Raw genomic sequence first — 16,491 nt, forward strand, 5'->3', positions numbered from 1 at the left:
TTCATAAGAAATGGCTTCGACGGATTCAAGGTACGATTCTTTCTTTTTCTTCTTAATAGGTTATCGTTGTATGATAATAACAAGTAGCCGACTAATACTTGTCTATTAAGTAATTCTTCAGCAAAGAAAGTTCGGAATGCGGTGGGATATTGACATCCGATTTGTTTGAGCAATTTGGCTGTGGAATGTTAGAATATACCAGAAAAGAACTAAACCCTGCCGGAAATAAATCGTCGGCCGTATTTGTGATGTGGAAGGAATCTAAATACTGTGAATGAGAAACCATGTGTAATAGATGCTATCCGCTCGATCCGCACCGCTCGCAGAACCATTTCGTGTTGACACGCACCAAAGCAATGTTTTTTCGCGAAGGAAATAACATCATGTAAAGGCTCCAGTGGGTAGTTTTAGTATAATTCTTAAAGTGATGCTGGTTATTTAATGAGTAATGCGCGTATTCAGTGTGAAAACCAAAATCTTAGAGATTTATTAGGCTTATAATATCTCGCCCCTAAATAAATTATTGCGGTGTCTGAGAATTTTCGAAAGTATACAGTGTTATAGGGCTATTATTTTACAGTCTGCAGTCTGCAGTCTGCAGTCTGCAGTCTGCAGTCTGCAGTCTGCAGTCTGCAGTCTGCGGTCTGCAGTCTGCAGTCTGCAAATGTCATACACCGTAAGTGAAGTGGGTTTGTGAAATTAGCATTTAACCCAAAAGTGTTATGTATTGTAATAAAATGTCATGTTGAGGAAAAAAAAACCAAGCAAATTCTCCTAACTTTTATCACAAGGAATATGTGACAATAGTAAAGAGAATATTAGGAATGCAGGGTTTAAACAGTAATCTACGGAAACTGCTTTCTGTTTGGGATAGCGGGAATTTACTGTAGTTCTGTTTCAGTTCAAAATGTTTTACTGTTGCTGTGCTGTTCCAGTTCATGATTTTTCATAAAGGAAGTTTTTGGTTTGTGTCTAAGATTTATGATTTTTAAAAAGATCAGAGGTTTAGCGGTAGCTTTCTCTTCAGTGCGCAGAAGCTTACTATAAATTGATCCTTGCGGTTATGATTTGCCTACGCGAACGAATATGTATCAGGATTTTAGGCCAAAAACGGGGTTGCAAATATTGACTGTTGTTGTCACATAAAACCAAATTCATCCAATTCATGTGTTTAGATTTATTACGCATTCTTCAGCAAACTAGTGCGACTTCAAGCAGAGTTAGCGTTCCGTAGAGTCATGAATCGATATAAATTACATTATGTTGCCAGGAATGGGATGTGACGGAAAGTATGGCCTCCCTCCTTCAGATATCTACCTATTACAGTTGTTAAGTAGGAAAAGAATTAGTTTCATGTTAAAATAACGAGGTCATAACCCGTTCAAGGTTAGAAACTGATATAGATGTGTATAAACGTGTACAATGCAATGGTCTTGTTTCAAGATGTTTTGTTAACAGTTCCATTAAGTACAGCGCCAGTCGCTGCGCCATGCACAGGTGCTGAAAGTTTTTAGATTTGTGCCAACTCAAATGGGGTACAGTTAGTAACGGGATGATACAGTAATCCAAAGGCAAAAAAAGTGCAATTAAAAATTTTTGTTAAAAAAAGTTCGTTTTCCAGTTATAACCAATAAACGGTAAAATTAAGGGTGTTTTAATAGGTCATACTTTTGCTATGTTAACCTATTGTTTTGAGTTATTGACAATATCTTGTTCACCAATGTTTGGCATATTTGGGATACCATTATTGTTGTGATAAGCTAATAAAGAATGGCTATATTCATCTGTCAAGTGACGGAAACTTGACAAAGCATACCTTAGCTGTAAGTTTTAAATCAAATTTTTCACCGTCCCCTTAGGTGACTCTTACCTCTTACAATCGCTTTGGCATAAGACGGTTGTAAGTCAGTGGCAGCCTTTGCATCATTCAGTGAATCATGGAAGTTGCCTGCGTGAAAATCAATGAAAAGTTATCTACTGTGTTGACGAGCGTACCACTAACTTAACCACTCTTAACTTCTTTGGTGATACATTAACTTGACAAATGATGAAAGGGTCAAAACTTCTCCTCACCCAGAATAAAATGAGCTGTTGCCCTGTTGTTGTACAGTTTGGCTTTCAGTTCTTGATCCTTGCAATCGACTTTTATTCCTTTTGTGTAAAGAAATATGGCATTTCTGAAATCTTTCCTCCTGAATTCATCATTACCGTCATTCTTGAACAGCTCTGCTATTGCTAAATTGAAGAAAATAAAAGGCTTTCTTATGAATGAATAAGAATCATAATAATAATCATACTTAGCTTGTCTAAACTTGGAACCTGTTATTTTGTGAATAAAGTTTCAAAAATGACTTTATTAAAACCGATGTATGAGTTTTACCAGTAAAGTAGCTTACCCAAGGTTATGATGAACTGTGGCCTACCTAGTATAACGAAAATCTTTACGTCGTACTGCAGGTGTTTTAATCAGCATAAACTCTTAAAAAATTGCCTCAATTTCCCTACACAGTCTGGGGCGGGGGGGGGGGGGGGGGGTCGGTTCTGCTTCTACTTCTAACGATCAAGAGCATTAAGGCTATGAGAATAAAACCAGCAGGGTATGTCGCAATTATGAAAACTATCTCCTTTGACGTCCACAAAATGGGGTGATGACTTCAAATAACAGTGGGCCAGTAACGTCATTAATTCTTCACAACCTCTATCTTGGATTTCTCGGTTTCTCCAAAACTTGGAAGACCGTCTCAAATCGGTTCAAAAATAATCCAAACCAATAAGAAAATGGGTGTGCTTCCAAACCATAAATACTGAACACTCGGCCCAAGAACTAGTACGTCTGGGATCTATAACTCCTCAAAGACCATAAGTGATGATTACTGAAAACTCCTCACCTCTTAAGTTGGATTCATCATTATCCAGTGTTTTCTCAGCAGCAGCTGTGACGTCATATTCATTTGCATTGCCCTCTTTGCCTCCATCTTGTAGCCTGTTCTGTTCTTTCACAGATCGGCTCCTTAATTCCAATAATTTCTGGTTGTCTTTGTCAATCTTACATATGTCAAGATTTGTAAGACGTAGGTTGTAAAAGTTATCAATGGTTGCCAAAACCGTCAAACTAACGACACCAGGTCAAACGGGTAAGGCGTCTTAATTTCTTGTCAGTTTGTTTACTCTTTCGAAATTTAAGAGAAATAATAGCATTGCAATTGTCATAGAGAATCAAAGAAATCATTTGTTCTAATCAGTGTTGATTTTGTGCGCAGTAACAGGAATGAGGCTTCGTAATAAAGTTTGAATCTGGTCAATATTTTTCGTTGTAGCTTTGTGCAATGAAGGATACGGCTAATCCTTTTTCGCACCACGTGATGGCCTCCTCAAATTGGCTCAGCTCAACACAGGCACTTGCCCCTAATAAAAGAGAATAATGTAATTTCGCATATTTTTTATTGAAAACAGGGTAGATGGTATAATTAAATACTATACCAGCAGGCACTTCTAAGGACATCCTCGGTGTATTATCCCGGGTAATCTTAGCTGCAAGAAGACTGTATTCGCAAATGTGACAGTTTACGTCAGAATACTTAAATTTTATATCTGTCATCTATGTAATTAGTATTAAACTTTATGACGCTTTATTTAATCCGCTATAAATACAAACTAAGTAACTTTTCAACGAACGTAACATTAAGCGAAAAATTTTTAACTACAAACAACCGTCGCCACGATAAAGGAGTTTTATTCTTCAGAAATCTTACCTCTCACGATCGCTTTGATAAACAGTGGCTGGAAACCAGTGGCAAGTTTTGCATCCCTTAATGAATCTTCATAATTTCCTGTATAGGGATAGATACAGAAAGATAAATAAATGGAGAGGTAGTACATTAAATAATGAGGTTTCTAATTAAAGTACTCGTTAAATTTGCGATGCTAAAACACTGTTAAGTTAAGCAAAACCTTAAAATATAAAAAGATCTTACCTAAACAGAAATATGCATCCGCCCTGTTGCTGCACAGTTCGGCCTTCAGTTCTTCATCCTTACAGTTCACTTGAATTCCCTCTGTGTAGAAGTGTATGGCGTTGCTGAGATCTTCCTCTTCGTATCTCTCATGACCTTCATTATTGTAAACCTCTGCTATCGCTAAAAATCAAATTTAGCAATTAAAAAGACTTGGATATTACTCGTATCACCCAAAATCTGATTGTAAGCCCTTCACTTCAACAGCTTCGCGAGAGTTTGGTCGAGATTGGGGATAGGTGGGCTTACAACCGAGGTATATCAACGGGGCTTGGAACTGGTGACAGTGGCACACCCGGGCTTCGAAGAAAAGAAATGTGGGGAGTGAGTTATTACGGGAATCAAAATACCATATGTGGTAAAAGAAGATATACTAACAAAAATCATCTCATCATATGTTTTTTCTCACCTCTCAAAGTGTTGTCATCAAAATCCAGTTTATCTTCACCAACTGGAGTGACGTCACTCTCACTTGCAACTTTAGTTGGACTCCTCGCCATGAATGCTTGGAGTTCAGCCTAGGGATTGAATGTTTGTACGTTCATTACTTTGTCAGTCATTGTTGTTGTATTCAAAGACAAAACTGAAATGTTCGTATGAAAAGAAAAACACCAAGCAAGAAAAAATAAACAAATGCAAGATGACCGCCTTCTGGAAATCACGTTATGTCTATGTCATGGTAATGGTAATGGTATTTATTTACCGCATTTTCATATTCAAATGCGGTTTACATTGCTTCACTGCAAGGATGAGGTCGGACATCAGCATATATACGTGCCGCTGGCAGCCGCTATTAGTCCATTAGAGACCTCATCCAACCCACCCAGCCCATGAAATAGCACAAAGCCCAAACCAGCATACCGGGAACTCTATGTACTCTTTGCGATTAGTGTCTGGGTTCTTAAACTTCCCACAGAGTTATGAACATTGAAGTGTTGTGAGAAGGGGCCTATGGTTTATCCGAGACTAGTCTCTGCTTCTAGTCTTATCCGAAGACTAGAAAGTGTAACCCTTTGCAGATGTCATTACAAAGGCAGCACTTTCTTCTCAGTTTTTTAAAGACCCTGAGTGTTGGTTCGGCCGGGGTTTGAACCCAGGACCTCCCGCACGGTAGACCGATGCTCAACCAACTGAGCCAATCGGTCATCACCTTCTTTCGGACCTCAAAAGGAAAAGCGCTGTTCATCCTCCAAGCTACAATGCCACAGTATAAATACTCCATAGTTATGAAGGGGGAGAAGGTGGGGGAGGGAGGGAAATCCGCTTAACCCCCAGCCCCAAGAGACCAAAAAGCCCGGTCTTGAAAGAGTGAAAATAAGCGGCTCATATTTTTATGCCAGTCTGGCTTATTAGGAAAAAATTGAATACGGAGGACAAAATTAATACCTACCTGAGAAGCCCAATGTATAGTTTACATCATGTGATTTTCCAAGGTGGCCGGCTGCAACAGAAAATGTTGCACGCCAAGATCAGTATGAAGTACAAGACAGTTACGTTTAAAAGAGACAAAACATTCTCACAGCCTCAAGGACAAAACAAATGACACTCAGGGGTAAGTGTGTGGGTTTGTGAAGGGTGGAGTAGGGAGTTTCTATTACAGGATAATTTTGAAAATGAACACTTCACAATCGCGACTCAGATAAAGGACACATTTTTTGAGAACAAAAAGGCTTGTTTCACGTTCTTATTTTGACTTCCTAACTACCGGTAGGGTGTTTTCCTTCCATGATGTCAGAAGAAAAACGAAAACAGAATCGTTGGGACAAAGATCACCGAAGGATGGACAGAACGCACAGTTGACGGGAAATTGGAATTTTATGCTTGTTTCCTTATACATTGAACATTCTTAAGGCAGATAATGCAGTTGTTTTAAATGAATTTTACTCAAGAAGAACTTTTCTTTCGGTGTATATTGAGTTCACATATTTCACAACCAACTCCCTAAGTTTCTATTTTTCAGGGCCTTTGGTAACCGGTTAGGCGCATATCTGTACTCAAGAAGGAGAACGAAAGCCTGATTCAACGCTAGGTGTCTTGTGTCAGTCAAGCGAAATCGAATCCAGTTGTTTCTCTGTTTCGACGCACCCTTTTCTCACTTTTATGAAATTTATTGACCTCATTCACACACGAATTGAGCGATGCTTCTTGTTAACAAGTTTTAGTGGCGTCCCGGCCGTTCTGTGAAATTTCTACCTCGATAATCCTGCATGGAAATCCTGTTAATCCGCCACCCATATTAGTTTCTACCTATTTAATTCACAGCGTAAGTCGCATGTTAGTCAACAGGCAAAAGATTCAAAGGTAGAGCGAGATAAGCCAGCGATTTAATAAAATCAGAACTTACAGTGGGAGGTAGGAAGTTAACCTATTCCAAAATCCTCTCTTGGTGTCAGTAATCAAAACAAAACAAACTCATGTAAGCGGAAAACTCAGGCCACAAATTAAATTTAAAGCAAGCAGCAGATTGATCTTGGTGGAAACTTGTTAAAGGTTAAATTTGAGTTGCTTAACCATTCTCTCCTGGCTAATTCCTTAAAAACTCATTGTTGTTCTTGTTGTTGTTCTAATAGGCTGTAGAAATTTAATAAGTCTCACTGATTTGCATAAGTTTCTCTCAGTACAGTGAAAAAGAGAGTCTAAATTTGTTTAGCCAAACAAAGGCGGAAAGCAACTTTTTTTACGGATTGTATCTCTTTTTTCAGTCGCCACTTCACGATCGAAACAAACACGGAATTACTATATTTTCATCCCATTAGACCGAAATCCAACATTGAAAAGTGAAACTTTAAATCACAGAACATTTTTGTCCCAAGAAACTGAATTATTTATCACATTTTACGACGTCATTTGGGTAAAAAACAAAAAACAGCAAACCAAAACAAAAACAATAATTTTAGAACAAGTCATGCAGGACAGTGATGGAAACTTAATGAAGCTCTGATCCAGGATTAATCTGACAAAGTAAAAGGAAGAAATAAATAGAGGATATTACACCGCGGCGCGAAGATATGAATTTTATTTTCGAGTGGTAAAAACAATATTTTACGAACGAGCGCAGCCAACGTGTAATTTTTTTTAATTAATTAATTTATTTTTTTATTATAAAGACGAATCTATCACACGCCATTTTTCGCCAACTGTTTGCATAAACAACCATGAAAAGCGGCAAATGACGTCATCAATATCCTCACTAGTGAGGACATGGAAAATACGCCACTCGGGTCCCGGATGTAGTTTCGTATGAATTTTACGAGTGGTGTATTTTCCAGAAAACACTTGGGTCTATATAATAAATGCTAATGAGTTCATGATATCCGAAATTACGGTGGAAGGAAAAGACTTATCGTATTCGGAAATCCGTTCTTTGCGCAATGAAAACAAATCCAAACTCATGTGAACGAGCACGTCATTTAATACGAACTACAAACTTCAAAGACTGATTGCAAATAGAGACCGTTTTGCTAATCCGCACGGCTAAGTCTTACTGCAAAAGCATCACAAGAAAATTTAAGTTATTTGGGCATTACCGAAATGTTGGTGAAGTAACAATGTGCAATAATTTTCATTCATTTTTATATGAGTTTCTCTCAATTCATTTCAAAGCGCATAAATTTGCTTCTGGTCAAACAAACGACATCAATGTTTCTATTTTGGGACTATACTTCCTTGATCAGTGTTTTAACCCAGGAAAAAAATTCCACAAATTTATTATTGCGTTCATTTTCAGAAAAAAATAAGTTGCACAATTCTCAAGTCGTGTTGTTGTTGTCCTTCTTCTCCGAACCATCAAATTACATAACCAAACAATCTCAATTATAAATGTCCTTCCCGTACTCTTAAAGTGTCTTTACATTGTTTTTACAAATGAAGAGTTTTCCCGTGATTTGTTTTAACGCATGTTCTACAGAGAAAAGAGAATATCAAAATCACGCAACTAGATCTTTATTTCAAGAAAGCAAGAAAATCATCTTATCGACTTCTAAGACGTCATTGGTCAAAAATATATTGGAACAAGAGTCAGAGGACACAGATGGAATCTAGGGCGTTGGCTATGGAATTAACGACTTTCACTTAGTTTCTCCCAAGGCTTAATCTACCACAAACGAAGTCATGGAGGCATGCGTTTAGAACCCTGATATCAGAAATTATACTGTGGAAAAAACAAGTTGACGTATCAAGAAATCCTTTTCGGTGTAACCGAAACAAAATCCAAGATCAACATTCAATATGGACCCAAAATTAAAATTCATATTCTATTTCTGGTTTATTCCGGCAAAGGCGAAAAGTTCCAACTCAGTTCGAAAGTTTGAGTTATTTAAAAATAATGTCTTCTAAAAAACTGAGTGTTGCTGTAGCATTTTACTTGGCAGATAGTTTTGTTTAATTCAGGGAAGTTAAGTCATTCATTTGCACGTCAGCTTGTTACTTTTTAACTGAAAAGATATAAGTTTGCTTTTGGTAAACCACAGATGGGCCAGAGCGGTAAAGTTTGTCTTGGATTAAACTTCTTCAAGCAGTTTCTAACTCAAGAAACAAGAGTCCATGAAGTTGCTATTGCATCCAGTTTCAGATAAATTAAAAAATTTGCACAGTCTAGACGAAGTTCATCTTTCGGCTCCGAAAATAAAACAAAACGATCGATATTGTCAAACTGCACTGTTCACCCCCCTCCTTTAAACTGTCAAATTACATAAGCCATACGGTCAACATAAAAATTGTGCCAGTTTTAGCTGTGCTTACCTCAAACTTTAAGTGTCTCTACAATGTGTTGCGGATCAGAAATCAGGAGTCATTTCATTCTACAAATCTCACATAAAAAATGAGGAAATATATTTTCAATCTAAGAAACCGAAATAAGTTGATCACGTAAACGATCTGTCATCCGTGTAAAAGGCATTGTAACAAACGTCACAAGGACACATTGAAAGGAAACTGGTTGGCTAAATATCTGACTGAGTTCTACCCAAGCTATAAAATGTGCTGCTGCAAGTTAGTTTGAAGAAACTTGAAAAGCGGAAAAGCTTCTTGTACTTGCCCAGAAATTTCAACCGTAGATAACTTTGGCGTGCAAAATCCTTGGAGTTTTTAATGACAGTTGTCTGCCCTATTTGTTATTCGAAATGTAAATTCTTCTTCAGAATTTCTAATCCAGGAAACAAGAGTCCACGAAGTCACTAGTCTTAATCTAAATCTAAATTTATAAATAGTTGGCTAACATGCAAATTTCATCCAGTTTCGGGTAAAATAATATTCGCGCAGAATTCGATGAGACTTCCATATGCAGAGCAAAACTCTCTAACAGAAATACACCTTTTTGACCCTGTTGCCATGTAACACAAGGTTTAGAGCTTGTACTCATTTCGCCATCTCTTGCTTTATAACGGTCCAACATGCAAGAAACTGAAACCAGTCAATCATGTTTTACGGCCTCATGCGTCAAAATTATTTATTTTGTGGTTGAATAATTTTAGAAGTATTTTCTCGAGATCCGGGAAAGTATCACGAATAGGAACTGTTTAGTTAACCGACTCAACCGTCAACATTATACTGATCAGTACTCGATAACATTTGATGAAAAATACAATTCCTCTTGATGATATTCTCTGCTCGTATATTCTCCCTTTATATCGATACGTTCTACCAATTGTTACTGTTGCAATTGTACGAGAAATTAACATCCTATTTATTCAATTTATAAAAAAAGTACTCTCTACGATTGAATCAATCTACGTTATCTCACTTTTTCCGTAACCAGTCAGACACAAGAAAAACACAGAAACTAAAAGATCCGTACACGGCAAAACCCTATCGCTCAGAGTTTGTCTTACTGTGTTGGTACTGTCCTTCTTCTCTAAACATTTCAATTACATAAGATATACAGCCCAGGTACAGTATATAGTCTTATACCTATTCTTACCTCAAAATATTGTTGTCTTGACACTGTATGGTGGACTGATAAATTTGAAAAGTGAATTTGAAAAACTCGGAACGGTATTTGTGGTCAATGGTATCTTCATTCTAAAAAACCGAAATCGGTTTGTCACATGTTACGACGTCATGGCTCAAAAATTAATTGTAACAAGCGTCACGGAGGGCAGCGATGGAAACTTAGGGCGTTGGCTGAGTAAATATTCCCTGTCAACAGTGAATTACTGCCCCACCCAAAACTAAACCATAGGCTCACAATACGTGCAGAACGGATGGCGTTCTGACAACGGTCACGTGTATAGTGTCTTCTGGTATCGAAAAATAAGCAATTGATAAAGAAATGATATCTATATTTTGATACTCAGTATTGCCTATTTTATCGTGGCCGAAACAAGAAGTTAATAATTTGGCCTCGTCGATGATACGAGCAACGACCACTTTTCGACCCCCCAAGTATCATTTTCTTGATAAATTTTCGCCATTAATACAGCCGCTTGAAATTCAAGTTGGCTTAAGCGACTGAAACAAACACAAACTTAGTCTGCGTGGCAAACGCTAAGAAGAAGAAGAAGGAAGAGGGAACAAGAGCACACGTGCAGTCCGTGGGAAGCTTCAGCAAGTTAACCCAGGAAGGGGAAAGGAAGCGGGAATCACACGCCGTACGCAAAGTGCGTGAGGAGCGCGTGAAGAGCCAGCCATTCCCTTCTACCTTCCCCCTTTTTAGCGCCCCCGCGTAAGATAACAAAAATTGACAACGAAAGCCTTTTCGCCTCCTAATTCATGCTGCCCTCCTACGTTGTTTTTCTCTCTCGATTTCCTTCGCTTTTGAGATGAGAACAAGATGAGGGGAATCGGACATCACAGCCATGTGATTTGGGATCAAAGACTATGGGATCAGGTTCAGTAACAATTTGTTGAAGAAAGAAGAGATCGGATCACTGTTGGTCACTTGTCATTTGACTGATTTTGCTCTCCTTCTTTTGGCCCGTCACGCATTGACTAAAACGATCGCACCTGGGTTTCCTATGTCTCCTATGTCTCCTTTCCACAAACCTTTCAAACGAGCAAGTTAAATGTAAAAAAGGCTGATTTCACAGTCATCTGTCTGTTTCTGTCTCTCTCTTGATTGCTGCGTACCTCTATGCAAACTCTGCATGACTATCGAATACCGTTTAAACTGTGATATGCGCGCCGATATTGTATTTCAATTGAGCCGTTTTTGTTGAAGACAACCAGAACAATAGACCCCTTCTGGGAGAGAGCACAGCTAAATGAATAAATTAATGTGCAGATTTGATGCTACTATGAAGGAAAAAAAGATACCGAGCCCAATTTAGACATGGGCTGCCCTCAGGGCATCCCGCGTAAAAATACCATTCGAGAAATAGCGGTCATTAAATCGTCTTCAGGTCTTTCTTGCAAAAAAAAATAAAAAAAATAAAAATAAAAACTAGTTGAGAAAAATGCGAATTTTGGACGTAGATTTCAATCTCCCTTATTAAGGACGGTGCCATCTTTTGTTACTGCGCATACGTTCTGCGCGCCTCGAAATACTTAAAAAAATAAAAAAATAACATTTATTTAAAAACGATAAAATTTTTTTCAATACTTCAATAAAGAATACGACTATTTTAATAGCCTTATTCTTAATTAGTGTATTTTATTAGAGGGTGAAAGTAATTTCGCGCTTGCTTTAATTTTGATTCCTAGCTTCGCTCTAGGATTGGTTAAAAAAAAAATAACCCGCGTCACTTTTCTTAACCAATAAGAAGCAAAACCAATCCTGCCTCGCTCGCACGCTTTTTCCCGCGTTTGGCGCCGGTTACATGTATTCGCTTCGAGTTCTGATTGGTTCATTGCGCTGTTTGAGTCTGTTGTGATTGGATAAAGTAATTACTTTCCTTTTGGTGTTTCAGCACTCAATTTAAAACCGCTCAATATACATATTTAACACAAAAACTAGTATAACACGCAAACAAAATGGCCGTCAAACCAAAAATTGGTCTTAGCTACAAAGTTTAGGTTTAAAATATGGTTATAGAGTTTCAGTTTTGTTTTCTATTTATTTATTTTTTTTTTCAAATTTATGCATTAAATTCGATGCGTCTGAACTTCTAAAATTACACGCTTTTCAGAGGTTTTGTTCGTCTGCCCAACACGGGTAAAACGTCTGGACGAATTGAATTCCACGAACGGTCTCATACGTCGCTTTACCAACGAATTTAATTTCTTCTATTAACTTCGTCTGCATTATATTCGACTGAAATGCGACGTATTAACTTGGCCATTTGTCTCGTCCCCCATAAGATAGTTGATTTACTTGGTACAAATATTCCTCCACCATAACCCACTTGAGAAGGAGACAGCTGACAATTCTGACCAGCCGATTGTAACAATCCCTATATTTGTCGCATAAATTTTGCTTTAATAACTTTATTTAAGTATAAAACTGTTTTGTTTGTTTGTTTGTTTTTTAGTTGAATCGTTAGTTCCTTAGTTGCTTGCTTACTTGGATAGTTGGCTCGCTGGTTAAGCTATAACTGATCCTGTTCTCTGAGTCTCTGGTAATCTCAGACGTATGACCGAGAATGCTTTACTTAAAATCTTCGTTTCCTATAGCCAGCAATCAGTGGCAAATTAATGTCGTTGGCACACCCTGCCCTAATTATAACAACTAACAAAACAGGAAAAAAGTTATTAGTCGACTTTTAGAAACTTTTTCACATTTAACTCTTTTTTTTTTCCTTTATTTAAATACCACGAATTATTTACAACACTAACATTGCTTACAATACTAACATTATTTACAAAAATAATATTTCTTGCATTAGCGTAACACTACTAACTTTAAACACACTTCTTATGTAAGTTATGCTAGTTATTTTTAACTTCATATAATAATGTCCAATTTATTGAGGATGAGTCATCCCCGACTACTTAACTTGATTACAAACATTCTCAAGTTTCTTATGCTTTAAGTGCATATTTGCCTCGGAAGAAACTTGTTTGTAAGATAATTGGCATTATTGAGGCAGGAGAAGCTAATGGATGAAGGGCATAGAGAATATTAGGGGCGTTGGGAATAACGCTATAATTGAAACGATAGATTCTAGGTGATATCGTGTAAGAATGGCGATTGTTTGCGTAGAAAATTGTTTGGTTCTGCTTGTACTTGTATGCTGTAAATTGTCTTTAGGTATTTGAGAAATCCTTGCAATAGAGGTATAGATTTTTTTGTTTTGCAGAGCCAGATATAGTACCTGGAAATAAGGAAAAAAAGTTGATCTGGCGTTCAAGTTTAGAGGAGTCTGATCTCAGGCCTAGTGAAACCGTCATGTCTGCAGAGTAGCCGTATCGGGAATAATTTGACAGAGTTTTAATCGTGTTATGATGCTCTCCCAGAAGAGTGCCGTTTTGGTGCAGGACCAGAAAAGGTGTATGAGTTTTTCCGGAGCAGTTGGGGTTTTCTTTTATTCTTATCTTAGTTAAGAAAGCATTTGTTGGCATTCTTCTGATCCACACGTAACTCGGCACTAATAAATTGAAATGATAATATATAATACGTTTTCCAAATACAGTAAGTGACAAGTCATTAATATACCCTCAGTACCACTGCTCAGTGGTGGATAGTACTTATGGCGCATTGTTAGAGCTACTGTGACAGAGATTCAGAGTCTGTCAGTCAGTCAGTCATGCAGTCAGTCAGTCAGTCAGTCAGTCAGTCAATTAGTCAGTCAGTCAGTCAGTCAGTCAGTCAATCGGTCAGTCAATCAGTCAGTAAGTCAATCAGTCCGTCTGTCAGTCAGTCCGGCAGTCAGTCAATCAATCAATTAGTCATTCAGTCAGTCAATCAGTCAATCAGTCATTCAGCCAGTCAGTCAATCAGTCAGTCAGTCAGTCAGTCAGTCAGTCAGTCGGTCAGTCAGTCAGTCAAAGAGCGAACCTGCCGACCAACCTACGGACCATTAAAATGATCGATCGATCAATCAATCAATCAGTCAATTGAATCAATCAACAAGTCAGAACCACTAATCAGTTAGTTAATCAGTCAGTCAGCTGCTTATAAAAACTCCGCCGTATTTAATACCTTCACAGTCTGCCATTGAGACTATAATGGCATTTTTTTCTCTGATTTGCCATTTTTAGATCCACAGCATTGGAACGTGTCCTTTAGTCCCCCGTCATACAACCAGCCCACGAATCAACAATGGCACCTGCAAACCAAGGGTTCCTGACTTCATCTCGAAAGTTTGGTCTTTAGCTCGCTCGGTAAAGAAACAAGGAGGATTCGCGGCAAGAAAAGTGTTGTACGGGTTAAGATTGATGACAGGAAAGGGTTGGAACACGGGAAAGATGGTTACTGTGAAAGTATTGAATTTTGGAACGATGGTTGTAGGGACAGGAATGTCAATTGTGGAAACAACAATTGAAACTGGGAACTGGTTGGCAGATGAAGTGTTTGATGGAGGAAAGGTTGGGGTGGATATGGCCTTGGATTTTGGATGGAAATTGTCGCGGATAGCGATAAATGGATTGATTTATTTGAGGGATTTTGCTGTGATGGTATATACAGATCACATCGAGGGTGAGTGAACAACTTGTAAAGTCTGCATCATATATTTATTTCGCTACAGAAACAGAACCGGACTGTAATATAGAAACAGGGCCATTGATCAGGATAGTGACCCAACATTAGCTGCTGTAAAATTTAAAAAAAAATGTCTAATTCTGAGTCATCCCGATTGAATGCTGAAGATTTCATTCATGGGTTGGAAAAACAGTCGGTAATTTCAGCCTAATACATCTTCTGGCCGTTAAATCCATTCAATCCAGCTCAGTTGAATCCAACCCAATCCATTGAATTCTATATTCAGTTCAGTTCGGCTCTTTTCATTTAATCTCTTATTTTTCCAATTAATCCAGACTTTCTGTAGGTCTATCTAGCACGCACATGGAATCTATATGCGTCGTGTGTTACATGGCTCTAACCCTCGATCGTCAGCTGACTTGTTGTTTAATTTTAACTGTTCTGTGGTTTCTGGATGTTTTTATATTCAGGGTTGTTTCACAATGGGTCCATTACAATTGATTTAAATGTTGTGGTCTCCCTGTCAGTACACGCGAGCTGTTATCCTTCTTTTTCCTGTGCCTGTAGGCGAAGCAAAATAAAATAAAATAAAATAAAATAAAATAAACGAGAGGGTAGTGCTCCATAAGCCTAAAAGAGGGAGAGGTGCGGCGCATGCGCCATGCAATCATTGAGAGGATACGTCATGTTCTTCTACCCAACATAAAACGCTATCTGACGGCAAAACCAGAGCTGATACGATTTCCATTTTTGTTCCCTAGGTTACCTTCTGATGATCAGAGATATGCCGTGGGATGCAATGTTGTTTTGGGTTGTACTGAAAATCGCCGTCACATTTGTGTCCATGATCATTGGCTACCTACTGAAAAAACTGAGGTGCATTGAACGATACTATGAGCAGCCATCTTCCTTCTCTTCGGTCCCCAAAGTGTAAGGTGCACACTTCTGAATGGGGATTAGCTAAGAGAAAACTCGTCAAAACTGAGGAATGATTAAGGGTATGCCGATTAACCACGAGGGAACTGGACCATGAGGGAGAAGCCGGAGAAGAAGGGGAGGGGGGGGAGGGCGCTCCCATATGAAGATGAAAGGGGTGCATCGGATCGAAGTACCTTTCCTCCGTTTGTCATTTCTATGCTGTAAATGACCAGAAGAAAGCAATTTATGCAGGAGACTACATGCGTTGAAGAAATTCGTAGATAAGCAGCTTTCAGGGTCGGTTTGCCGTCTCAATTTCCTCAGTTGCCCTCTTTCAGTGTGCGTTTACTCCAAGTTTCCTGTTTTTTTTTTGTTTTTGTTTTTTGTTTTTTTACAACAACAATTTATTTACAAATTCAGATTATATAAGGGGCTTGTCCCGCAAATAGCCACAAAGCTATTCGAGGTGGGACAAGACGAGCACGAGAACATAATGATAAAAAAATTACAATAAATTACTGACAAACATGCTAGAAAACGGAAAAACTTAACTTTACATAATAACGCAGATTTAGATAAGGCTATGCATCAAAATTAAAGTAAATTATATGTAGTTTTTTATTCTCATTAATATAATGAAATAAGAGGTGAAAAAGGAAAAGGAGAATCAAATTATACTAGCAAAGAGAAGGACATGGATGATCAGTTTTTCATTTGGTCAATTATCGTTTCCACTTCAATATAGGAGTCTACAGTTTCAAGTATATCAAATAACTTTCCTTTTAGGGATTCTGTATGAGAATTTTAACTGATTCGGCTTGAACTTTTCTTTTTTGCCTTACAGAAAACCTCCTAGGAGGATTTTTTTTCAGCGAGGATGAGCCCTGCAGGCAGGCAAAGGCCAATAAACACTCCAAGAAGAAGGACTTCTTAAGGGGCGGAAACTTTTCACTAATTCCAGTTGATTATTCAGTTATATTTTGTGGTTCATGGTTGGTTGTGACTGATCTCTTTTTTATATTCAAGTTGTAAAGAAAGTATGAA

At 38.0% G+C, this 16,491-nt stretch overlaps 2 protein-coding genes across 5 annotated transcripts in view; one reads left to right on the forward strand and one right to left on the reverse strand.

Annotated features, from left to right (window-relative positions):
• The window catches only part of LOC146484772 (uncharacterized), a 19,892-nt gene extending 9,856 nt beyond the window's left edge, over positions 1-10,036 (reverse strand). Inside the window, exons 1-9 of one of the 4 annotated variants that reach the window (XM_085104211.1) lie at positions 9,931-10,036; positions 5,404-5,454; positions 4,423-4,531; positions 3,975-4,136; positions 3,753-3,830; positions 3,338-3,405; positions 2,889-3,045; positions 2,074-2,235; positions 1,871-1,948 (exon numbers count right to left, since the gene is read on the reverse strand). In XM_085104211.1, coding sequence (XP_084960337.1) covers positions 1,871-1,948; positions 2,074-2,235; positions 2,889-3,045; positions 3,338-3,405; positions 3,753-3,830; positions 3,975-4,136; positions 4,423-4,513 — 796 coding nt within the window. In that variant the 5' untranslated portion in view covers positions 4,514-4,531; positions 5,404-5,454; positions 9,931-10,036. Of the gene's footprint in view, positions 1-1,870; positions 1,949-2,073; positions 2,236-2,888; positions 3,046-3,337; positions 3,406-3,752; positions 3,831-3,974; positions 4,137-4,422; positions 4,597-5,403; positions 5,455-8,753; positions 8,821-9,930 lie in introns of those variants that run through there. The other 3 variants (XM_085104210.1, XM_085104212.1, XM_085104213.1) reach the window with 3 other exon arrangements.
• LOC146484773 (uncharacterized) lies at positions 4,654-15,463 on the forward strand. The gene is made up of 3 exons (XM_085104194.1): positions 4,654-4,692; positions 14,088-14,526; positions 15,291-15,463. The coding sequence occupies exons 1-3, from the start codon at positions 4,654-4,656 to the stop codon at positions 15,461-15,463; spliced, it is 651 nt and encodes a 216-aa protein (XP_084960320.1).
• The last annotated feature ends 1,028 nt before the right edge of the window (positions 15,464-16,491 follow it).

This window comes from Pavona decussata, unplaced genomic scaffold, assembly GCF_977016875.1.
Source record: "Pavona decussata unplaced genomic scaffold, jaPavDecu1.1 SCAFFOLD_29, whole genome shotgun sequence".
NCBI lineage: Eukaryota > Metazoa > Cnidaria > Anthozoa > Scleractinia > Agariciidae > Pavona > Pavona decussata.